Raw genomic sequence first — 24,082 nt, forward strand, 5'->3', positions numbered from 1 at the left:
TCTGTCCATGATTCCATTTTATAAGCCTGCTCTCTATTCAGGGGTGCTGCAGTGATTTAGTGCCAAGGAGAGTTTGTCTAAGATGTTCCCTCTGCATCTCTGCAGTTCCTGAGTATAACTGACAAGACATCTCGACAATCATGACGCTTGCCTAGGGCCAAGGGTGCCAGGTGAGGTGCTAGCCATATCCCCGTCTGACTTGTACAAATGTGGGCAGACTGTAGGGTGCAGTGTGTGTTCTCACTGAAGCTATGAGCACCCAGACTGGACATCATTACACCTACATGTCTCAGCACATCAGTGTGAGCTGCTGGCCCACCTAGTACCAGTGAGCAGGGAATCCCTAGAGTCTCTTGATTGTAGTGGCCAACACAGTCACTATGTCCATTGTCTCACCGCAGTCTAATGTAGATACTCCTGCTCTCTGTCCTAGTCTGGCTTGGTGACATTTATATGTATATATGTATATAAATTTTATATATATATGATTTTATTTTTTGTCGGTTGTGGGGCTTGGACTCTGGCGGGCTGGGGCGCTGTCCCTGAGCTCTTCAGCTCAAGGCTGCCCTGCCCTTGAGCTGCAGTGCCACTCTGGTTTTCTGGAGGCTCTCTGGGGATAGTGCCGGGCTGGCCTTGCACAGTGGCCCTCAGGTCCCAGCCTCCTGCGTAGCGAGGACTTTGCCCGGCTGGTGACGCAGATAGTCTTAAAGTCCCACAGAACATCTTGTGGTCTTCCTTGGTGACAAGTGGAGTCAGGCAGACCTGACAGGGACGTGACCGGTGCCGGAGGTGCCTGGGGAGAGGCTCGGAAACGGGATGGGAGGAGAGCCCGCCCTGGACCCGGCTGCTCCCTCCTGGAGGCTGGGCCTGCAGGGGTGGCCGGTGCAGAGGAGGCCTCGGGGTGGGGCCTCCCTCCCCCTCCCTCGCCTCCTCCCCCTTCCCTCCCTCCCCCCTCCCCCTTCCCGCCCCCTCCCTCGCCTCCTCCCGCTTCCCTCCCTCCTCCCCTCCCTCCCTCCTCTCCTCCCCACTTCCCCTCCTTCCCTCCCCCTTCCCCTCCTCCCCTCCCGCTCCACAGGAGGGGACGGGACGGGGACGGGACGGGACGGCGGAGCCCCGCGCATGCGCATCTCTCCTGCCCCGCCCCTCCGGGCGGGCGGCGCCGGCGGTGGCGCTGGAGCGCGGACGGGCCTCGGACTCGGGTTCGTGCGCTGGAGCCGCGGGGCCGAGCCGAGGGCTGGGGTGCAGGTTCGGGGCTGCGGTAGAAGAGACGGGCGGCGCGCCCGTCGTGGGTGTCCGAGCGTCGGTGTGGGAGCGTCGGGGTCGCGTGAGCGCTCGGGGCGCGCCGGCCCGCGGGGCTGAGCCGCCGCCGCCGCCGGGCCGAGGGCGCCCTGCTGTCACGTGGCCTCTCCGCGCCGGGCGCCGCGCGTGCGCGCCCCGGGCCCTCGGGGCGGCCGGCCCTCGGCGGTCGGGCCCGGGTCCCGGAGTGGAGCCCGGCCCGGCCGCGCCCCGCCCTGGTGCGGGCCCGGCGTTCCCGGCGTTCGGCGAGGCGGGCCCGGCCGCCCGCGTCCCCGCCCGCGTCCCCGCCCGGGGTCCGCACCTGAGCCGGCGCCGCCCGGCCGGGCTCGTTGGCCCCGCAGACGTAGAGCTCTGAGTTTCCCCGCGGGAAGCGCCGCCGGGCCACCCGGCCTCCCCGCGGCGGGGTCACGGTGTCCCACCCGCCTCGGCCTCGCACAGCGCCCTGAGCCCCGCGTTCCACCCCTGCGTTTCAGGACCGGGCCATGGCGCTCCTCCAGATGACCAGGTGGCCGGCGCGGCTCCTCGGGGCCTCTCCAGGGTGGAGGAGGGCGGCCTGCGCTCCGGGAGCCCGCGCAGGGCCGAGGCGGCCGGGTCCTCCGGGCGCCCAGCCCCCCGGGGTGACGCGGACGCGGGAGCGCTACCGGGTGGAGCGGCTGCCCTTCTCCTCCGTGTCCGAGCAGGACCTGGCCACCTTTGAACGCATTATTCCTGGGAGGGTGGTCACAGACCCCGGCGAGCTGGAGGCATCCAATGTGGACTGGCTGAAAACGGTCAGAGGTGAGTCGGGGCTCGGGGTCGAGGCGTGGGTGGCAGCCGAGCAGAGTGTGGGGTCCCGGTCCCACTGCTTTGTGCCCTTGAAGACAAGGTATTTTGTGGTGTGACCAAGTTCTGAGATCAACAAACAACAAAAATGACCAAATGTTGGTGGTGCATGACGCGGGCGAATTAGGACAAATCAAGTGGGCTGACTGGAGCAGACGTCTGGAGTTCTGACACAGCCCCTCTTGCTGTGCTGGGCTGCTGTAAGCAAAGACTACAGCCCGGGAGTGTAAAACAGCTGTTAATAGGCCACAGAACTCCAGCAGGGCTGCCTCTCTCCAGAATCTCTAGGGCAGGGTACTTCCTGGTGCTCTGAGCGTCTCCCAGGCTCCTGGCAGTGTGATTGGCCTTTTCCTCAGTCTTCATGTGCGTTTAGACACATGGTCATTGGATTTAGGGACTCCCTTGTCTAGGATGAGCTCAACTCAAAATCTTACTATTACTTCTTGGAAGAAGGGGTTTCCTTATAGGGAAGTCAGCAAAGATGTAGGTGTATGGATAACCTTAGAAGGCCCCATATTCCACTGGATTATTGTGCAAAGTGGTCCAGACAAGGTGATCAGCACATGCACAGTCTGAAGGTGATATTTGAGGAGAGCCAGGCTTCTTAGTAAGTTTCAAAGGAAACACGACTGTGTGGGGAGAAACTAGCACACATCCCTGTTCCTAACAGCAAGTGAACGCAGGAACCCGCTGTCCCAGCTGTTGCTCATGGACCCCAGTGTTCAGATGGTCCTTCCTCAGTGTGACATCTGCAGGTCTTTAATATTACCTTGCTTTTAACCTTGCATGGGCCTTGTGTGGGCCTGAGAGCTGTGCTGTTTTGTTGCCTCACTGAGGAAGAGAACATGCTGGAGAGAAGATTATTTTGGAGTAGCTGGGAGGAAGAGATGTCTGGCCGTGTAGATGACTGAACTAGCTCTTCTTTGTCACAGGCTGTAGCAAGGTACTACTACGGCCCCGCACCTCAGAGGAGGTGTCCTGCATTCTCAGGTAATGGATGGTGCACAGCTAAGCATAACTGAAGTGCTGGAGGGCTTTCCACACAGCCACTGTTGGTGGTTGGGGCCCGTCTACATAGCTCCTCTTGGTGCCTAGGGTCTGATTACACAAGGTCCATTACAGTGTTCTGCAGCTCACTGCCTCATGGGTTCACTTGATGCTAGGGTAGATTGCCCCCAGTAGCAAGAGGATTTCTTTCTCTAGATCCCTACCTGTCACAGTCCTTTATGATTTGCACACACCTTGCCTGGGAGGAGGCCTCATGATCCTGAGGCACAGTCCGAGGACAGGTGGGCCAGAAACTCAGCTTGCTGAGTGAGATTGAAGAGAGTGAGGGTAGCAGGGTGCTAGTGGCTCATGCCTGTAATCCTAGATGCTCAGGAGGTTGAGATCTGAGGATTATGGTTTGAAACCAGCCTGAGCAGGAGAGTCCCTGAAACTACCCGAACAAAGCTGAAATTGGAGCTGTAACTCAAGTGGTAGAGCAAACTATCTTGGGCATCTTAGAGCAGAAGCAGCTCAGGGTCAGCACCCAGGCCCTGAGTTTAAGCTCCAGGACTGGCACACAAAAAAAGACCAAAGGCACTAGGAAGTAGGGGTTGTGTCCTGAGTTTCCTGAGTACCATGGGGCCTTTTCAGGACCCGCTTACTACTTTCTTCTCTCCCTCCCTCCCTCCCTCCCTCCCTCCTTCCCTCCCTCCCTCCCTCCCTCCCTAGTATTAGCTTGGCTAATACTAATTATGAATGAGTTCATAGCTGAACAATACTATTAACACAAGGCCTACAATCAATTCTCACCCTCCTCTCTTTCCTTCTCTCTCTCTTTTTTTTCTTCAGTCCTTGAACTCAGGGCCTGGGCCCTGTCCTTGGCTTTCTCAAGGCTAGCACTCTGTCATTTGAGCCACAGCACCACTTCTAAGGGAGGGAGAATGAGGGTCCTGGCCTGATGTCCCTCCAGCAGCCTTGGATGATGGGGGGAGAAGAGGGAGGGAGAATGAGGGTCCTGGCCTGATGTCCTTCCTGCAGTCTTTGAGGATGGGGAGATGAGAGAGGGAGAATGAGGGTCCTGGCCTGATGTCCCTCCTGCAATCTTTGAGGATGGGGGGAGATGAGGGAGGGAGAATGAGGGTCCTGGCCTGATGTCCCTCCAGCAGCCTTGGATGATGGGGGGAGAAGAGGGAGGGAGAATGAGGGTCCTGGCCTGATGTCCTTCCTGCAGTCTTTGAGGATGGGGAGATGAGAGAGGGAGAATGAGGGTCCTGGCCTGATGTCCTTCCTGCAATCTTTGAGGATGGGGGGAGATGAGGGAGGGAGAGTGAGGGTCCTGGCCTGATGTCCTTCCTGCAGCCTTTGAGGATGGGGGGTGGGGTAGGAGGGAGGGAGAGTGGAGGTCCTGGCTGGATGTCTCTCCTGCAGCCTTTGAGGGTGAGTATGATGTCCCTCCTGCACTTGTTTAGGTACTGCTACGAGAGGAACCTGGCTGTGAACCCCCAGGGAGGGAACACGGGCATGGTTGGGGGCAGTGTCCCAGTCTTTGATGAAATCATCTTGTCTACTGCCCTCATGAACCAGGTCATCAGCTTCCATGATGTGTCTGGTAAGCCTATGCTGCCTGTTTGGCCTGAGCTGGTGGGGGTTATCCTGTATTGGCTGCTGAGCTTGTGCCCAGGCAAGCGTGTATGCTGGCATGAGTGTATGGGAGAGAACCAGCAGCTGAAGCTTGGTTCTTCAGCCCGCCCTCTGGACATGTCACCAGGAGGTCACTCGGATGGTGTGTGCTTGTCATTCTGACCCCTTGACACTCCATTTCTCTGGCCATGGCTGTGCTTCCTTGAAGGTATGTGAGGAGTTGTAGTGACACATGTGGCACCCCCATAGTGCAGCACACAGTATGTCAGCCTCTTCCCTTCTCCAGTAGATGTGGGTGGTGCTCTGTAGTGGGACTCTTGAACTACAGGGAACTGGATAGCACCTCCTCCTCAGGTGCCAGCAGCATTGCACACCAGGAAGTATCCAGACATTGTCAGATGCCCTGGGCAGGGGGAACAGAGGTGCTACAGTTGATCACTACCTTGTCGAGGTCATCAGTCCCATTGGCGTGCCTGTGATATGCATGCGCATGGAATTTTTTCTCTATTTTTGCGTTTCCAATTTTTCTTACTTTTCATACACTGCAATCACAAAGGTAACTTTAGGTCTGAATGTCTTTGCTTGAGAGGTGAATGTGGGAGAGGAAAACTTTTTCTGGCACTGAGGTAGAAATTTCTTCTGGCTGGTTTACATCTCCAGGGTGGCTGGTGTGCTCCCTTATCAATGGCTGTGAGCCATGGTTCTTTGCTTTGCCCTGCAGGAATTTTGGTCTGCCAGGCCGGGTGTGTGCTGGAGAATCTGAGCCAGTATGTGCAGGATCACAACTTTATTATGCCACTGGACCTGGGAGCAAAAGGCAGCTGCCACATTGGGGGAAATGTGGCAACTAATGCAGGTGGCCTCCGGTTTTTGAGATACGGCTCCTTGCGTGGGACTGTCCTGGGCCTGGAAGTGGTGAGCAGGGACCCAGCATGGTGCAGCGTCAGCTATTCAGATGTCCTACCTTCAGTCTCAGGCCGTAGGCAGTGGTGCCAATACTTGAGGCCGTCCTAGTGGGTTGGGTATGTTCTACATCAGAAATCCCCTCAATGGCCTTTGGTCCCATCCTTGTGCTCTTGGATTCCCTTCCTGTGTGAAACGTTCACTGCCTCCTGGTTCATGTGAGGAGCCATTAGGACACTACTTATATAGCCACATTCTACCAGGGCCTGGCTGCCAGGAGCCAAAACAAGAAGGAAGGTCAGCCCAGGCTAACTTGTTATGGACTCATATTGTCACCATTTTCCCTTCCAAGACCCTTGTAGTTCATTTCCTGGAACACTCACCAACCCCAAACATTATGTCTCATGGTTCCTATTACATAGACTAAGCAAATAGCCATGTTTCATCTAAATTAGTGACCCAGTGGCTGTCTTCTGGCTGGCTGCCATTTACTTTAGGCACACACTGGCCTCATAGTCCAGAGCTGTTTGTGGTAAGCCTCTGACTTCACAGCCCACCAACTAGGCCTATGCAGGATTCCACACACCAGATTCTGATTTGGGGAGACCTCAAAACAGTTCAGTGTTCTGGTGTTCTGCTTCTCCTAACTGTGGTTCCCCCCACAGCTGTGATTCCCACCCTCCAGCTGTGGTCCCCACGTTCCAACTGTGATCTCCACCCTCCAGCTGTGATTCCCCACCCTCCAGCTGTGATCTCCACCCTCCAGCTGTGATCCCCACCCTCCAGCTGTGATCTCCACCCTCCAGCTATGGTCCCCACCCTCCAGCTGTGGTCCCCACCCTCCAGCTGTGATTCCCCACTCCCCAGCTGTGATCCCCACCCTCCAGCTGTGGTCCCCACCCTCCAGCTGTGATTTCACTCCCCAGCTGTGATCCCCACCCTCTAGCTGTGATCTCCACCCTCCAGCTGTGGTCCCCACCCTCCAGCTGTGATTCCCCACTCCCCAGCTGTGATTCCCCACTTCCCAGCTGTGATCCCCACCCTCCAGCTGTGATTCCACTCCCCAGCTGTGATTCCCCACTCCCCAGCTATGATCCCCACCCTCCAGCTGTGATCCCCACTCCCCAGCTGTGATTCCCCACTCCCCAGCTGTGATCCCCACCGTCCAGCTGTGGTCCCCACGCTCCAGATGTGATCCCCATCCTCCAGCTGTGATTCCACTCCCCAGCTGTGATCCCCACCCTTCAGCTCTGATCTCCACCCTCCAGCTGTGATTCCCCACTTCCCAGCTGTGATCCCCACCCTCCAGCTGTGATTCCCCACTCCCCAGCTGTGATTCCCCACTCCCCAGCTGTGATTCCCCACTTCCCAGCTGTGATCCCCACCCTCCAGCTGTGATTCCCCACTCCCCAGCTGTGATTCCCCACTCCCCAGCTGTGATCCCCACCCTCCAGCTGTGATCCCCACTCCCCAGCTGTGATTCCCCACTCCCCAGCTGTGATCCCCACCGTCCAGCTGTGGTCCCCACGCTCCAGATGTGATCCCCACTCTCCAGCTGTGATTCCACTCCCCAGCTGTGATCCCCACCCTCGAGCTCTGATCTCCACCCTCCAGCTGTGGTCCCCACCCTCCAGCTGTGATTCCCCACTCCCCAGCTGTGATTCCCCACTTCCCAGCTGTGATCCCCACCCTCCAGCTGTGATTCCACTCCCCAGCTGTGATTCCCCACTCCCCAGCTATGATCCCCACCCTCCAGCTGTGATCCCCACTCCCCAGCTGTGATTCCCCACTCCCCAGCTGTGATCCCCACCGTCCAGCTGTGGTCCCCACGCTCCAGATGTGATCCCCATCCTCCAGCTGTGATTCCACTCCCCAGCTGTGATCCCCACCCTCCAGCTCTGATCTCCACCCTCCAGCTGTGATTCCCCACTTCCCAGCTGTGATCCCCACCCTCCAGCTGTGATTCCCCACTCCCCAGCTGTGATTCCCCACTCCCCAGCTGTGATCCCCACCCTCCAGCTGTGATCCCCACTCCCCAGCTGTGATTCCCCACTCCCCAGCTGTGATCCCCACCGTCCAGCTGTGGTCCCCACGCTCCAGATGTGATCCCCACCCTCCAGCTGTGATTCCACTCCCCAGCTGTGATCCCCACCCTCGAGCTCTGATCTCCACCCTCCAGCTGTGATTCCCCACTCCCCAGCTCTGATCTCCACCCTCCAGTTGTGATTCCCCACTCCCCAGCTCTGATCTCCACCCTCCAGCTGTGATTCCCCACTCCCCAGATGTGATCTTCACCCTCTAGCTGTGATTCCACTCCCCAGCTGTGATCTCCACCCTCCAGTTGTGGTCCCCATGCTCCAGCTGTGATCTTCACTCCCCAGCTGTGATTCCCCACTCCCCAGCTGTGATCTCCATTCCCCAGCTGTGGTCCCCACCCTCCAGCTGTGATTCCTCACTCCCCAGCTGTGGTCCCCACACCCCAGCACTGAACCCCACCCTCCAGCTGTGATCCCCACTCCCCAGCTGTGGTCCCCACCCTCCAGCTATGATCCCCACCCTCCAGCTGTGGTTCCCACTCTCCACCCTCCAGCTGTGATCCCTACTTCCCAACTGTGGTCTTCACTCTCCAGCTGTGATCCCACATTCCCTTAGCCATGTTCCCTGTCTCAGGCTTTCCTGATTATATGGTAAGGTTGGAGTCATTTTGCTCCATCTAGGAAGAAAAGGCTTTCCTTCAGTCCAGTAGGTAATGTCAGGCCCAGTTCTGCTCCAGTTTTTCCCTAGGGCTCTTTGACCACAGTGGGAAGGCATGTGGGGGCTTTGTGGTTGGCCATCTTAGTGTCCTGGAGTTGAGTCAGTTTGCCCTGAATGTGGTAGCTAGAGTGATAGTCACCCCTGGAAACCAACCCAGGTGCTGTTGCTGAAGGCTTTCTCCCCATTAGGTACTCGCCGATGGCACAATCCTAAACTGCCTGACCTCACTGCGGAAGGACAACACAGGCTATGACCTGAAGCAGCTGTTCATCGGGTCAGAGGGCACCCTGGGAATCATCACAGCTGTGTCCATCCTTTGTCCGCCCAGGCCGAAGGCTGTGAATGTGGCTTTCCTTGGTATGCTCCCTCAGCCTACTACTGAGCGGACTAGTAGGGACTATGGTAACTGCTCTGAACTGCACTGCTCTGGCCATTTCCCCGGAGGGACCTTGATATGAGCGTGGGTACAGAAGGAGCCCTTTCTCCTGGCTTCTCTGAGCTCACAATCCAGGGACCTAGGATTTGGCCTTGAAAAGTACACATCTCCTGGTCTGCCATCCACACTTTTGGGCTCTGGTTTAAGTAGTGTGTAGTGTGAGATTCTGAGGGAAGTGGTGTTGCCTGGTATAGGTTCCATTGTACCTGGTTTCTCAGTTTCTAGCTCAGCATACCCGTACCATGTACCCTTATACCCCTTACCTTACTTTGCCACTCACACTGAGAACTGATTCAAGGGCAGACAAGGTGGTTCATAAGACTTGCTTTCTCTGCTCAGGGTCCATCTTCTCCTTTCCCTCCTTCCAGAGTGTGTGCTTATCATTTCCTCTTCAGCTAACCAGAGGTTACACAGAACACGATCTTCTGGTGAACTTAACTCACCAGGCTAATTTATAATTTAGTTCATGTCTGCCCTCCTGGGAGACACAATCAACTTGACCCCTGACTCTTACCTCTTCTTGTCATGGGTCTTGGTTCTGTCTTCAAAATCTTGTTATGAGCTGCTTTTTTTCTTTTGACAGAGCTAGGGTTTGAACTCAGTGCCCAGGTACTGGTCCCTGAGTTTCCCTCCCTCCCCCCAAGACTAGAGCTCTACCACTTGAGCTACGGTTCATTTTTGGCTTTTTTAGTGCCTAATTGGAGATATAGCTCACAAACTTTTCTGTCCAGGCAGGCTTTGAACCACAATCCTCAGATCTCAGCTTCTTGAGAAGCTAGAATTACAGGTTGGAGTCACTGGCACCTTGCCTTTTAAACTCTTCATCCACTTAAATAATGTTTGGCTGAAATTGTTTTCTCTGTAAATCCTTTGAGACTGTTTCCTATAGTCCAGGTCAGCTAGTTCTTGTGGCACCATGTGTCCCATGTGTGCTTGGCTGTCTTTGGTTGTGTGTATGTATTTTTTTGTTGGTTGTGGGACTTGAACTCTGCCTGGGCACTGTCTCTGAGCTCTTCAGTTCAAGGCTACCACCCTACCCCTTGAGCCACAACACCACCACTTCTAGTTTTCTGGTGGCTAATTGGAGATGAGAGTCTCACTGACTTTCATGCCTGGGCTGGCTTTGAACCTCAATCCTCAGATCTTAGAATCCTGAGTAGCTAGGATTATAAGTGTGAGCCACCAGCACCCAGCTTGGTGGTGTATATTATAGTTCATTGCCCCTGAAGAGCTGGTATGTGCATATGGGGCTTGAACTCTCAGGGCCATGGTCATGGTGCTGTTACTAAGCTTTTTATTTTTATTGTTATAAAGATAAAACACAGATGGGTTACATGTCCCTAGGTTTTTTGCTCAACGCTGTAGCTCTACCATGGGAGCCATACCTCCACTTTTGGCTTTTTGGTAGTTAAGTGGAGAAGAGTCTCACAGACTTTCCTTCCAGGATAGCTTTGAGCCTCATTAATCAAATCTTAGCCCCCTGAGTAGTTAGGATTACAGATATGAGTGTTTGGCTCTTTGCGGGGTGCTTTCCTCTAGAGAAGGTTTGTAGTTTTACTACGTGACCCCAGTCTTTCCCTTGAAGGGTTGGCACATTGGCCTTTCATCACAGGGTCTCTGGGGCTGTCTACCTGCTAACATATCCATTTGGTTCTTTTCTACCTCTGTATTTGATGGTTAGCCCCCTTGGGCTGCACTGGCTACTCCCCAGCTCTGAGTAATTCAGAGACCACAGTAAATGTGTATTGAATAATTTCTGGAGAAGAATAAGGCCTGAGAGAACCAGGCTTTCCGAAGCTCTTGTCTGTGGTCCTGTCTTTATTGGCTTTCCTGAGGTGGTATCTCCAGTTTGTAATGCCAACCCTGGTGCTATATGGCAGTTCCCTTTTTTTTTTTTGCCAGTCCTGGGGCTTGAACTCAGGCCCTGAGCACTATCCTTGGGCTTTTTCATGGCTAAAACTCTACCACTTGAGCCACAGTACCATTTCTGAATTTTTCTATATGTGTGGTATCAAGGAATCAAACCCAGGTCTTTGTGCATGCTAGGCAAGCACTCTACCACCAGGCCAAACTCCTGCCCCCCTTTTTTTCGGTGTCAATTCCAGGGCCTGAACTCAGGGCCTGGGCACTGTCCTTAGGCTTTCTCAAGGCTAGGGCACAATCCTTGAGCCACTATACCACTTCTGGTCTTTTCTGTATAGGTGGTACTGAAGAATCAAGCCCAGGGCTTTGTGCATGCTAGGCAAGCACTCTACTACTAAGTCATGCTCCCAGCCTGCAAGGTAGTTCTTAGGCATATTTTCTGTCTAGGTCTGGGCACAATGGACTTGTGGATTTTACTCTGTAGCACTAAGCCTCTGCTTATTTCTTCAAATTGGGTCAGCGTCACCACTTTGAAGGGGGATGGGTTCTTCTGTACAGTTCCTGATTCATTGTGATCCATTGCAGGCTGTCCAGGATTTTCTGAGGTTCTTCAGACCTTCACCACCTGCAAGGGAATGTTGGGGGAGATCCTATCTGCATTTGAGTTCATGGATGCAGAGTGCATGCAGCTGGTGGGGCAGCACCTCCACCTGGCCAACCCAGTGCGAGGTACTGACCCCCATGCAGCTGGACAACACTTTGCCCTGCTCCTTCTGTGCTGCTGGGCATGTGAAGTGGCTTCAGCCCCTGGATGCAAGCTCCCTGAGGACAGCACTGTGTGACCACAGTATGGATAGGAAAGCTGTTTTATTGTTTTTTGTTTTTTTTTTTTTTTGTTTTGTTGTTTTTTTTGTTTTTTTGCCAGTTGTGGGGCTTGAACTCAGGGCCTGAACACTGTCCTTGGACTTTTCTCAAAGCCAGTGCTCTACCCCTTGAGCTATAGCCCCACCTCCCATTTTCTAGTGGTTTATTGGAGATAAGAGTCTCAGGTTCTTTTGCACCCGGCCTGGCTTTGAACCACCGTCTTCAGATCTTAGCCTCCTGAGTAGCTAGGATTTAGGCATGAGCCACCATGCCCGGCTAAACTTATTTATTTATTTATTTATTTATTTATTTAGACAATCCTGGGCTTGAACTCAAGGCCTGGGCACTATCCTTGGGCTCTTTTTGCTCAAGGCTAGTGCTTTGCCGCTTGAACCATAGCACCACTTCCAACTTTTTCTGTGTATGTGGTACCAGGGAATGGAACCCAGGGCTGCGTGCATGTTAGGCAAGCACTCTACCGATAAGGCTACGCTCCCAGCAAGGCCATGAGACTCTTATCTCTAATTGACCACCAGAAAACTGGAAGTGGAGCAGTGGCTCAGAGTGGTAGAATACTTCTGAGCAGAAGACCTCAGAAGCCCCATGACCAAATAGTAGATTCTTAGGTAAGTGTAGCTTGGTATTCAGTGGCCCAGAGTGTGAGGCCATTATAGGCATTATAAATGGCCTGTCCCCAGGCTTGGGGACTGGTAAGTGGACAGACTAGTGCTGAGGGCTCACAGCTTCCCCATTCCACTGTGGGCCATCGGGAGGTCTGCAAGTAGACCCAGCAGAGAGGTTGAGGGCGAGTAGGGCAGGGCTTTGTGGAGTCTCCTTTGGGTCTCTTAGAATAAAATGCTTATTTATCCATCTAAAATTCAGCCTAGCCAAAGAGCGGCCTGAGCTTCACTGGCATCAGAGTGGCCTCTGCCACATGACTGGAGTGGTTCTGACTCTGGACGTTATAGGCTGGGCTGGTGCTGACTCTGCATTCTCTGCTCCCTTCCAGATAGTCCATTCTACATCTTAGTGGAGACCTCGGGCTCCAATGCAGGGCATGATGCTGAGAAGCTGGGCAGCTTCCTGGAGCAGGCCTTGGACTCTGGCCTGATAACTGATGGTACCATGGCCACTGACCAGAGGAAAGTCCAGGTGATCTTGTGCTGTTCATGGCCCTCCTTCCCTTCCATCTTCCCTCCCTTCTCTCAGCTAGGACAGCTGGAAGCATAACCTGTCCAGCAAAGTCAGGGTATGTATGTGGGCACGTCACCAGGCATGGAGAGAAAAGCTCTTTCAAATACAGTGATCATTTTCATTAATATTTAAAAAAAAAATCCCTCTTCTGCCCTGACCAGCAAGCTGCAGAGTGAACCTAGCTTCATGACCTGCCTGTAGCCAGTGAGCTATCTGAACGTAGAGGCAAAAGGAACTGTGAGGTTTGTGGGCAGGTCGCTTATGAGCCCAGTGAGTCCCAGGTTAGAGGACGTCCTGAGGAAGGTAGAAAAACAGGAAACTATTTTGGTTCTTAGTGGGAGAAAGACAAAAAGGTAGCCCTGGCAGGAGGGACTGGTGTCCCCCTCATTGGTGGGGCAGTAGGAGCTGGAATCAACTCCTCTGGGCCCTGGGTAGTGAGAAGTCCTCTCCCTGGTTTTCCACTGTGGTCCCTCTTCAATGAGGTACGAGCTAGCAGGGCACCTCCAGGCTATTGGGGACTAGCCAGACCTCTGCCCATTGTGGGGAGGGGTCTCTGTTTTGGAGACTAGACTATTTAGCTGTTCTGACAAAGGGGAAGATAGTAACATGCAGTGGGAAACATATCAGCCTTGGGCCTAAACCTACTTGGTTGGCTTTTTTTTTTTGGTCGTGGGGCTTGAACTCTGGGCCTGGGTGCTGTGCCTGAGCTCTACCACTTAAGCCACAAAATGCCACTTCTGACTTTTCTGATGGTTAATTAGAGATGAGAGTCTCATGGACCTTAGTGCCCAGGCTTTGAACTGCGATCATCAGATCTCAGCCTCCTGTAGCTAAGATTACAGGCGTGAGCCACTGGCATCCAACACAAATAATTTTTTTGTTTGTTTGTTTCTTTCTTTTTGCCAGTCCTGGGGACTGAACTCAGGGCCTGAGTCCTTGGGCTTTCCTCAAGGTTAGTGCTCTACCACTTGAGCCACAGCGCCAGTTCTGACTTTTCTATGTATGTGGTACCAAGGAATTGAACCCTGGTCCTTGTGCATGCTAGGCAAGCACTCTACCACTAGGCCAAACTCCTGGCCCCACAAATAATTTTTATATTTACTGAAGTTATATACAGGTAATGACAAAAATTACCTTGTACCAAACATTTCTTTCTGGTTGCATTAGCCCTCTTTTTCTAAGTATTGTGAGGTCACATTTCTGTGATAGCTAAATTTCAGAGTTTGTGGTGACAGATGCACTCCAGCTTCTGGTCTAAGCTTCTCCATCCCCACATAATCATTTCAGTCTTCAGTGGTGCTGCATCTGCCCCAGGGTATGGGATGTTGATTTTCCACTGTGGGTCCTAAGTACTCAGTCATTCTAGAATCCAGCATTGCAAACACAGTCTATATCCAGTCTCTGTGCTCCCTCCTCACCCTGGTTCCTGTGTCCACAGACCATATGTCAGCAGTTAGATCATGTAGTACTGAGCTGTTTTCAGCCCAGGATCCCCAGAGCAAAGGAGCCCTTGCTGGTCTGGTCATGCCCCCATGCCCACCCCATGTGCTTCTTCATTTGGGAACTGGGCTACGGCAGCCTTCTCTACTTGGCCTTCCAGTGGGGAAGAGAAGGGCAAACTGCAGGATGCATGAGGTCCTGCTGGAGTAGTGGTGTTCTGATGTAATTTGTTGGCCAGAATAGACTGAAGGCTGGCAGATGTGCTGTGTTAGAGGGGAGGAGGGTAGCAACTGTTCCTGTTCAGTGTGCTACATAAGCCAGAAGCATCCACAGCTGGGCCCAGTCGGTCTCTTTTCCCTAGGCACCTGTCCCCTAGTCCTTTCATGTCCTGGTCCAGTCTGGACTCCTAGCTCTTAAGAGTTGATGCAGGAGCAGCCTGCTGGCATCTGCTCTGCCCTTTCCCTCCTCAGTCACATGAGGCTGTGGTGTTCAGGCCTTGTGTTCCCATCACTCTTCTGCTATGTCCCTTCAGTGCTTCCTAGGAAAGGTACCAGAGAGACTGGGATCCCCAGCACCCTGCTCCACATTCATGCTGGTGCTGGGCCTTTTTCAGGTCTGCAGTTGAATGGGTCAGTTGTGGTCATGCACAGCACAAAGTTGAGTGACTTGAAGGTGTCACTCAGCTGTCTTCTCTTGCTGAATGAGCTCCGGGGAGGTGCTGTGTTGTCTTGCTTTCTGGTTCTTTGTAGACTTTTTCCACCAGAACATGTTGGTTTTCTGATGTAGTTTGCTGCCTGTTCTTCCTCCATATGTCTACTTAGTTGCCAAAACATGCTGTATATCTTTTTGCTATGAGAACCAGCCATCCCACTGGCTGGACTGTGGACACTGGGCCCACATACTCAGAGTGCAGGAGCCCTGAAGAGTGAGGCCTGGGAGGGAGGCAGCACAAATAGGGGATGTGGGAGGATAGAAAGATGTCCCCAAGGGGCCTTGATCAGCGCCCCCCCCCCCCATGAGGCAAGTGCATGCGTATTCTAGAACATTCCAGAAGTGCAAGGCCTGAAGCAGAGTATAGGGGGCAGCTGGGGAGAACAAGTCTTCACGGCTCCAGGGTGAAGAGAGTGGGCATTGTGCTGCAGTAGAGGAGTCTTGGGGAGCAGCTAGACTTGTCTGCATCAGAGGTTGGCTGGTTGGAGTGGTGGTCGTTGTATATGGCATGGTTGTAGTAGAACTGGGATCCTGTTAGATACTCTGGTTATGAGGGACCACTGTGTATTATTATTTTATTTTTTTTCCAGTCCTAGGCCTTGAACTCGGGGCCTGGGTACTATCCTTGAGCTTTCTCAAGGCTAGTATTCTACTGCTTCCACCACAACACCACTTCTGGCTTTTTCTGTGTCTGTAGTACCCAAGAATCAAACCTAGGGCTTTGTGCATATTAGGGAAGCACTCTACCCCTAGGCCACACCCCGGCCCCCACTGCATGTTCTTTAGGATGAAGCAGGGTGTGGTTTAAAAAAGCTCTTTTATATTTCTGAAATGATAGGGTTTTGAAGGACCAGCACAGCAATTAAAGTCAGGCTAGGCAGTTTGGCTGGTGAGGGTGGGTTGTGTGGTAGAGAGATGAGTGCTTCTCATGCACTTCAGATTTTTTTTTTTTTGCCTGTCCTGGGGCTTGAACTAGGGACCTGAGTACTGTCCTTGTGCTTTCTTAAGGCTAGAACTCTACACTTGAGCCACAGCACTACTTTCAGCATTTTTCTATGTATGTAGTACCGAGGAATTGAATCTGTCTTTGTGCATGCTAGGCAAGCACTCTACCACTAGGCCAAACTCCCTGCCCTTCAGATTTCTTTTCTTTTTTTCTTTTTTTTTTTTAAATTTTTTGTGGGTCATGGGGCTTGAATTCTGCCTGGGTGCTGTCCCCGAGCTCTTCAGCTCAAGGCTACCACCCTACTCTTGAGCCAAGCCCCACTTCACTTCCAGTTTTCTAGAGGTTAATTGGAGATAAGAATCTCACCATTTTTAGTTCTTTAGTGTCTGGGCTAGCTTTGAACCTTGATCCTCAGAACTCAGCCTCCTGAGTAGCTAGTATTACAGATGTGAGCCACCATGAGCCACTGTACCTGCTAAGACTTTTTTTTTGGTCAGTTGTGGAGCTTGAACTCAGGGCCTGGGCATTGCCCTGAACTACTTTGTGCTCAGGGCTAGTGCTCTACCACTTGAGCCTCAGCACCACTTCCGCTTTTCTCTGTATGTGGTAGAGAGGAATCGGACCCAGGTCTTTGTGCTTTCTAGGCAAGCACTCTACCACTAGGCCAAACTCCCAGCCTTGCCCTTCAGATTTCTAAAAGCAAATGAAAACCAAGTAAGCCATGAAGTGACCATTTGGGTGAAATAACTATTCCCCCTTATCTTTCTTGGCTTCTTTTACCTATTTTTTTTTTTTTTTTTTTTTTTGCCAGTCCTGGGGCTTGAACTCTGGGTCCAGGAACAATTCCTGAGTTTTTGTGCTCAAAACTAACACTGTACCACTTGAACCACAGTTCCATTTTTGGCTGCTGCTGCTTCCTCTTCCTCTTCTTCCTCTTCATCTTCCTCTTCCTTCTTCCTCTGCTGCTGCTGATCCTCCTCCTCCTCCTCCTCCTCCTCCTCCTCCTCCTCCTCCTCCTCCTCCTCCTCCTTCTTTCTTGTTTAGTGGAAATAAGAGTCTCACACACATTTCCTGTCCAAGCTGGCTTGGAATCACGATTCTCAGATCCTATTTTCCTGAGTAGCTAAGATTATAGGTTTGCGCCCAGCTGGTCCACCTCCTTTGCTTCCACACTGAATGCTCCCTTGTGTGCTTCTTCTCCCAGACCTTCCAGCCACCCAGGACCCTGCATATCCAGTCCCGCTGCCTACACTACTCTGTTTACATCTTAACCTGCCTAACCCAGGACAGCCATACCCAGGAGCCCTTGCCCATGCAGCAGCCCAGTTAGCTACCTGCACAGCAAGACCTGGATCCGTGTCTACCTTGCTCTCTGAGGTTCCCAGCAAGGATGCTACCTTGTGTCGGTGCTGAGACAGAAGCTGCAGGCTTCTAGGAAAACACAGATCAAAGTAGCACTATGGTAGTGATCATTGCTGTGGGCCCTGTCACAAGCAATGAAGTCTGATTGTCTCTTCCTCTCATACTCCTAGGTGCTGTGGGCCCTGCGGGAGAGGATCACAGAGGCTCTGAGTCACGATGGCTATGTGTATAAATATGATATCTCCCTCCCTGTGGAGCGATTCTACGACCTCGTGATTGACCTGCGTACCCGCCTTGGCCTGCGCGCCAAGCATGTGGTGGGCTACGGGCATCTGGGTAAGCAGTGTATCTGCCCACCACTGCTTTGCACACTGTGCACACAAGCTCTGTTGAGCTTTGCAGCCGAGCTCATCAGCTCAGTGCACACTCCAGCAGTGCTGCACTGAGGCTTTTATCAGTGACAGAGGAAGCCTGGCGTTCAGGTAGAGCTGTCATTATGTTACTGTTAGTGTCTGGAGAAGCCGGCTGCAGCATAGCATGGCATAGCAGCTGGCTTGGGCTGTAGGAGGTGGGGTTTTGCTGCACACAGGGTGGGAGGTTCGGATCTTAAAGCTCCCATAGGAGACCAGATCAGATCTTCGTAAGACTCTGCACTCCTCCCAGCCTTTCCAGTATTTGGTGAGTAGTTCTTTCGCTAGCCTCCTCTGTGGAATGCAGGATGTCAGAGCTGGTTTCACACTGCTTTGGTGGAGAACTCCCAGGAGGAAACAGTTCATCCCTCTCAGTTCCTGGTGCTTTCGGTGCAGTTTTCCAGGGCCCCATTTGCAGGAAGTGTGCTGGGGTGGGTGGAGTCTGTGGTGTGGCTGTGCAGCATGGAACTCCTGCTCCTGGTCCTGGAGCACTGGGGCTCACTTGCCTAACTTTTGTAAGATAGGACCAGGGCCACCTGTGGAGTTGAAGGTGTAATGAGAGGCTTGATTTTTGGTGGTACAGCACATGTGGTTTTGATGGGCCCACCTGCTGTGGGCAGCACCTTGCACCTGACGTGGAAAGATGCATCCTCACAACTCTGAGTGGTGGTGCCATTACTCTGTATCGTACATGTGGTCAGCAAACTCATAGACAACGAGTAGCTTGCCTGGAGTTACCCAGTTTGCTTATGGTACACTGGGAGATTTGACATGCAGCAGATGGTGACAAGGGACAAAGAAGAGAGCCAGGGCCACAACTCAGGACAGAGGCCTTGTTGTCTCTCAGGGCAGGTACGGAAGACTGAGCTGGCTCAGGGAAGCTGCACCCATGCCAGCATGCATGACATGCCACAGTACTGTCACCTGTGGACAGGAAGATGTGGAAAGCACCCTCACCACACTGAGGTGGGAGAGGGGTTTCTCAAACAAGATGCCACAGCTGTAAAAACCACTGAGGAAGAGAGTGGGAAGCCTGGTCACTTTAAACATTGGTACTTCCAAAATTTGGGTATAGCTTAAGTGGTTACTTTTTTTTTTTATAAACATGTTGCATTTTTACTGATCATTTACATTGTGACATATTTTGTGGTTTTGTGGTAGATATTACCTACATATACATTTGATCTATACAAATATATATCTTCTATACAGATACATTAAGATATGTGACATAGGATACTAAGATGTTTCATTTAGTAGGCACATTTCCTTAGTCTGTATTCATCTAGTAAAATTTCTTTCTGTTATCTCTCTTAACATTTTAAATAATCAAATCTAATTTTGTAGAATATTTCACAAGTTGAAACATTTCAGAGTTCTTTCCATCCCTCTCTCATTTGTCCATATAAGCTTTATATTTATTTATTTATTTATTTAGGCCAGTCCTGGGCCTTGAGCTAAGGGCCTGAGAACTGTCCTTGGACTTTCACAAGGCTAGTGGTACTGAGGAATTGAACCTACGTCTTTGTGCATGCTAGGCAAGCACTCTACCTTAAGTGGTTACTTTTTAAGAGCAGGAGCCAATATTGAACTCTGTCTCTGAGCTCTGAACTGTGTCTCTCAGATCTCAGCCTCCTGAGTAGCTAGGTTTACACTATGGCCCCACGAGACCTTAATTCTCTTGATATAGATTGAGCTAGAGAGAGAAGTTTCATTAGTCTCCTTGGCTATTTTTAGCATCAGATTTCATGTTAACCCTTACAAAAATATCATCAAGATTATATTTGAAAATCAAGTACTTGCTAGAGATGTTTTGTGTGTTTGTGCCTTAGAGGAGGATCCAAACTGTAGATAACAAAAACTTTGAATAGCCATAGTTAAAATTTTGAAGAAACAGTTTAGCAGTTTATAGAAGTCTTGTTTTTCCGTTGTATATGGCAATTTAGGATGCTAATCATGATTGACAACATTATATCAGCACTATCAAGTCCATCTTATTACAATTAACACATACCTACAATCCTGTTTAAAAAGAAAAAAGGCTAAGTGCATTAACAACTTGGTAATGTGTCTCTCTCTCTCTCTCTCTCTCTCTCTCTCTCTCTCTCTCTCTCTCTCTCTCTCTCTCTCTCTCTCTCTCTCTCTCTCTCTCTCTCACCCACTCACCTGTTCACCTGTACTGGGCCTTGAACTCAGGGCCTGAGCAATGTCCTTGGGCTTTTTCTAGGCTAGAGCTCTACCACTTGAGCCATAGCACCACTTCCGGCCTTTTCTGAGGGATCAACCCAGGGCTTTGTGCATGCTAGGCAAGTACTCAACCACTAGGCCATGATCCTGGCCCAGTAATATTTTTTTCTAAGCTTGGCATTTTTGAAGACTTACGTCTTTGGGGAACCTAAATATATTTAACACTCCCGTAGAGGAGCCAGCAGCAATTATCATTATATTTACATTATAGTTACACAGATGTCTTAGACATGTAAATTAATTTAGCTTTACTTGTTAGAGTAAAATTAATAGTCTGGTTAAAGACAAGAGATGTGCAGCCCTAACAAAAATGAAAGATTTAAAACTTTTTAGGTTAGGGACACTGGAAGTGAATTCCAATAGATTTGTTTTCTATTGTATAAGCATCTCTCTCTCTTATTTATTTGTGTGTGTGTGTGTGTGTGTGTCAGGGGGATCGTGGGACTTGAACTCTGGGTCTGGGCACTGACCCTGAGCTCTTCAAGCTCAAGGCTACCACCCTACCTCTGGGCCTACGTGTTATTCCTGAGCTGTTCAGCTCCAGGCTACCATCCAGTCCCTGGAGCCACAGCCCCACTTCCCATTTTCTAGAGGCTAATTGGAGATAAGCCTGATGGCTCACACCTGTAATCCTAGCTACTCAGGAGGCTGAGATCTGAGGATCAAGGTTCAAAGCCAGCCCAGGGAACAAAAGGACCTGAGACTCTTATCTCCAATTAACCTCTAGAATAGGGAAGTGGGGCTTGGCTCTAGGGTAGGGCAGTAGCCTTAAGCTGAAGAGCTCAGGGACAGCATCCAGGCCTAGTTCAAGTCTCATGACCCGCAAGAAAAAAAGAAAAGAGTCTTACATTCTTTAGTGCCCAGGCTGGCTTTGAACCACAATCCTTAGATATTAGCCTCCTTTGTAGCTAGGATTACACACCTGTCTATGTGTAAGTATATCTTTTATGCACAAGTGTATTCATTTAGCTATTCTATATTGCGTAAAAAGAGTACTTGCTAGGGCAGGGAGTCTGGCCTAGTGGTAGAGAGCTTGCCTGGCATGCACAAAGATCAAGTTTGATTCCTTGGTACCACATGCATAGAAAAAAGCTGAAAGTGGTGCTGTGGCTCAAGTAGTAGGGCTCTGGCCTTGAGAAAGCCTAAGGACAGTGCTCAGGTTCTGAGTTCAAGCCCCAGGACTGGCCAAAAAAAAAAAAAAAGTCATTTACATGTACTAAACTTGCTACTTCTAGCCCTATATGTTTTGCATACATTTGAATAAAATTTAGATACATATAGCCCACACAGTTTAATGGGGAATTAAATGACCATCATTTAAAACAAAAGGCTTATATAAAAATATATAAAATATACTTAAACTGATTTAATTAGGAGAGATTTGAAAAGAGAGATTTGTTTCGAATTCTGAATTTTCTTTCTCTGTTTCTCTTGTCCAGGATTTCAGGTGTTTTTCAACTTTACAATCTTTTCAGAGAATAATCTTTGCTTTGTTGGCCCCTTTTGTTGTTATTGGGCTTAACTTCTGGGCCTGAGCACTGTCCCTGAGCTCCTCAGCTCAAGGCTAGTGCTCTACCACTTAGGCCACAGTGCCACTTACGTTTTCTGATGGTTAATTGGAGATAAGAGTCTCATAGACTTTAATGTTGGGGGTGGATTTGAACCATGATCCTCAGATCTCAGCCTCCTGAGTAGCTAGGATTACAGGCATGAGCCACCAGCACCTGGCAGTTTTGTTGGTCCTTCCTATGGCTTATTTTCTGCTTTATTACTTTCTGATTATCTTTACTGTTTAACCCTTATCTTTTGTTTTATTTATTTATTTTTTGCCAGTCCCAGGGCTTGAATCCAGAGCTTGGTCACTGCTCCTGAGCTTCTCTTGCTCAAGGCTAGTGCTATACCACTTGAGTCACAGCACTACTTCTGGCTTTTACTGTTTATGTGGTGCTGAGGAACTGAACCCAGGGCCTCATGCATGCTAGGCAAGCACTCTACCACTAAACCACATTCTCAGCCCCTATTGTGGTCTATTTCTAATTTTAGACACTAAGCAATAAGTTTATTGGTTTTCTGTCTCTAATACATATCTTTAAAATTCCCTACAAAAGCTGGGTATCACATGTCTGTAACCCTAACACACTTTATCCCTAGGAGACGGCAACCTGCACCTGAATGTGACGGCTGAGGCCTTCAGCAAGGCCCTCTTGGAGGCCCTGGAACCCTACGTCTATGCCTGGACAGCTAAGCAGCAGGGCAGTGTTAGTGCTGAGCATGGCTTGGGCTTCAAGAAGAAGGATGTCCTCAGCTACAGCAAGCCACCTGAGGCTGTGCAGCTCATGAGGCAGCTCAAGGCCCTGCTGGACCCCAAGGGTATCCTGAACCCCTACAAGACTCTACCTGCCCAAGCCTGACCCGCCCATGCCTGCCACTGCATTGTCCCTAGCTGGGCTGGAGGCCTTCCAGCTGTGGTGACTCCCCCACCAGAGGCTGCAAGCCGGATCTGTGAGTCGATCACCCACAGCTCTTGGCGAGGCCTCCTTGGCTTGTTGCTGCTGTCTGCTCTGCAGATAGAACTACCCAGACCCATCCCCTTTTGGCTTCGTGCTGGCAGATCCTAAGCAGGCCATCTGGGTGGGCTGCACCCCACTCTGGTCACCTTGGGGATCCACCTGATTTGCCAAGTTTAAGAATTCACCATGTGGTAGTTCCTGATGACCCAAAGTGCCAGGGTCGAGTGGAACTTGACCACAGGTGCTTCAGGTGGCCTTGACCTGTGGCTCCTGGCATTCCGGGAGTTTGGGTACATTGTCTCCTTCAGGCCGTGAAGTTTCAGTAAAAGTGTGAACAATCATGACTTCCTCTTCATTTCTGGTAAATCTGATAAAGTGTCCCCATGTCACTACCACCCATATCCACATGTTAAGTGTCACCCTGCCAGTGTCAGGAATCACTGCCCACTGTCCTGTGGGAGCTGATCTCTGGCAGGTGGAGGATGGGCAGTCTCAGAGTGGCCCTGGAGGCCCTTGGCTACCAGCTGCTAGGCCTGAGTGAGAGGGATTTTGTCCTTCCTCTCTTCCAAGGTGTCCCAGCACTGGTCACCACCCCCATCAGAAGCCTCTGGTGGAGTGGGGTCGTCCGGGGAATAGTCTTGGCCCCAGCACAAGATAGTCGTGGGATATAGATCAGGTTTGCTGCTCCAGCCAGCCTAGCAGATGGGCATGTCTGGATACTTTCTGGGGGAGCCTGCTGGGCCTTCGAGGGCCTTTCTGCCTCACTGGCCCCAGAGCTGGCTTAGTCCTGCATGGCTCTGGTCCAAATCCTACTGCCCCTAACTGAGTCCCCTTGGAAGTATTTGTGCATACATGGAACAGGCTCGCACAAAGTTCTGGTAGTGTCCGTCCTTCGAGGTCAGTTAATGGCTCTGGCTCTCAGTCTCAACCCCTGATTTGTGGGTGGCTTTTCCCCCACCCATTTCTCTGGCTGTGCACAAAACTTGTTGTCCTTGTTGGGCAGGAGTTTGAGCCACCAGCACCTGGCTAGTTAGTGGTCTCTTAGGATTACAACATGGGCTACAACCACCAGAAAAACCAGAAGTGAAAAAACAAAACAAAACCAGAAGTGGCACTGTGGCTCAAGTTAGAGTGATAACCTTGAGCTGAAAAGAAAAAATTACAACATGGTCAGCAGGGCAGAATGTGGTGGGAAATCCACCAGCCCAAAGTTTTGTTTGCATCTTTAAGGCCTTATTCTCTCAGACAGCTGGAAAAACCTTTTAGAACCAGCAGGAAAAACTGACAAAACTTGATGTTTCTGATGGGCCACTTGCCCATCAGATTGGTGACTGAAGCAGGCTACAGGTATGGGGGGACACAGACTATGTGGACAACATCTACTCTGAATCCACTGCCCTGTTGTACAGGAGGTGCACTTCCCAGTGACCACAAGAGGGCGTATTACCCTTAACTGGTGTCCCTGGTTATGTGTTGATTTGGAGATTTGACAGGTGATTCCTGAGTTCAGATACCAATACTGCCAATAACAACAAAATTAGAGATTCTGAGGTTCCCTCAGTATCAGAAACATCAGACTCCAGAATCCTAGAATTCCTGCAGTCACATGCTTTGCAAAGAAAGAAGCCTGACAGAATGTCAGCATAGCCCCTATGGGAGGCTAGAAATGTGTAACTTTTGCCTGTGATTCCAGTCA

General features: G+C 51.2%; 1 protein-coding gene across 3 annotated transcripts; it reads left to right on the forward strand.

The window, feature by feature from the left end:
* The first annotated feature begins 1,144 nt into the window (after positions 1–1,144).
* D2hgdh (D-2-hydroxyglutarate dehydrogenase) lies at positions 1,145–22,727 on the forward strand. 3 transcript variants are annotated; one of them, XM_090355205.1, is made up of 10 exons: positions 1,145–1,199; positions 1,770–2,073; positions 3,051–3,108; positions 4,575–4,714; positions 5,468–5,661; positions 8,592–8,760; positions 11,288–11,431; positions 12,576–12,718; positions 17,390–17,555; positions 22,028–22,727. In XM_090355205.1, the coding sequence occupies exons 2-10, from the start codon at positions 1,779–1,781 to the stop codon at positions 22,285–22,287; spliced, it is 1,569 nt and encodes a 522-aa protein (XP_090211331.1). In that variant the 5' UTR covers positions 1,145–1,199; positions 1,770–1,778; the 3' UTR covers positions 22,288–22,727. The 3 variants fall into 3 exon arrangements, with proteins under 3 accessions (XP_090211331.1, XP_090211332.1, XP_090211333.1); XM_090355206.1 differs by lacking the exon at positions 11,288–11,431; XM_090355207.1 differs by lacking the exons at positions 1,145–1,199; positions 3,051–3,108 and having other exon boundaries at positions 1,994–2,073.
* The last annotated feature ends 1,355 nt before the right edge of the window (positions 22,728–24,082 follow it).

The sequence above is a fragment of the Megascapheus bottae genome, chromosome 21, assembly GCF_031878675.1.
Source record: "Megascapheus bottae isolate mThoBot1 chromosome 21, mThoBot2.hap1, whole genome shotgun sequence".
Taxonomy (NCBI): domain Eukaryota; kingdom Metazoa; phylum Chordata; class Mammalia; order Rodentia; family Geomyidae; genus Megascapheus; species Megascapheus bottae.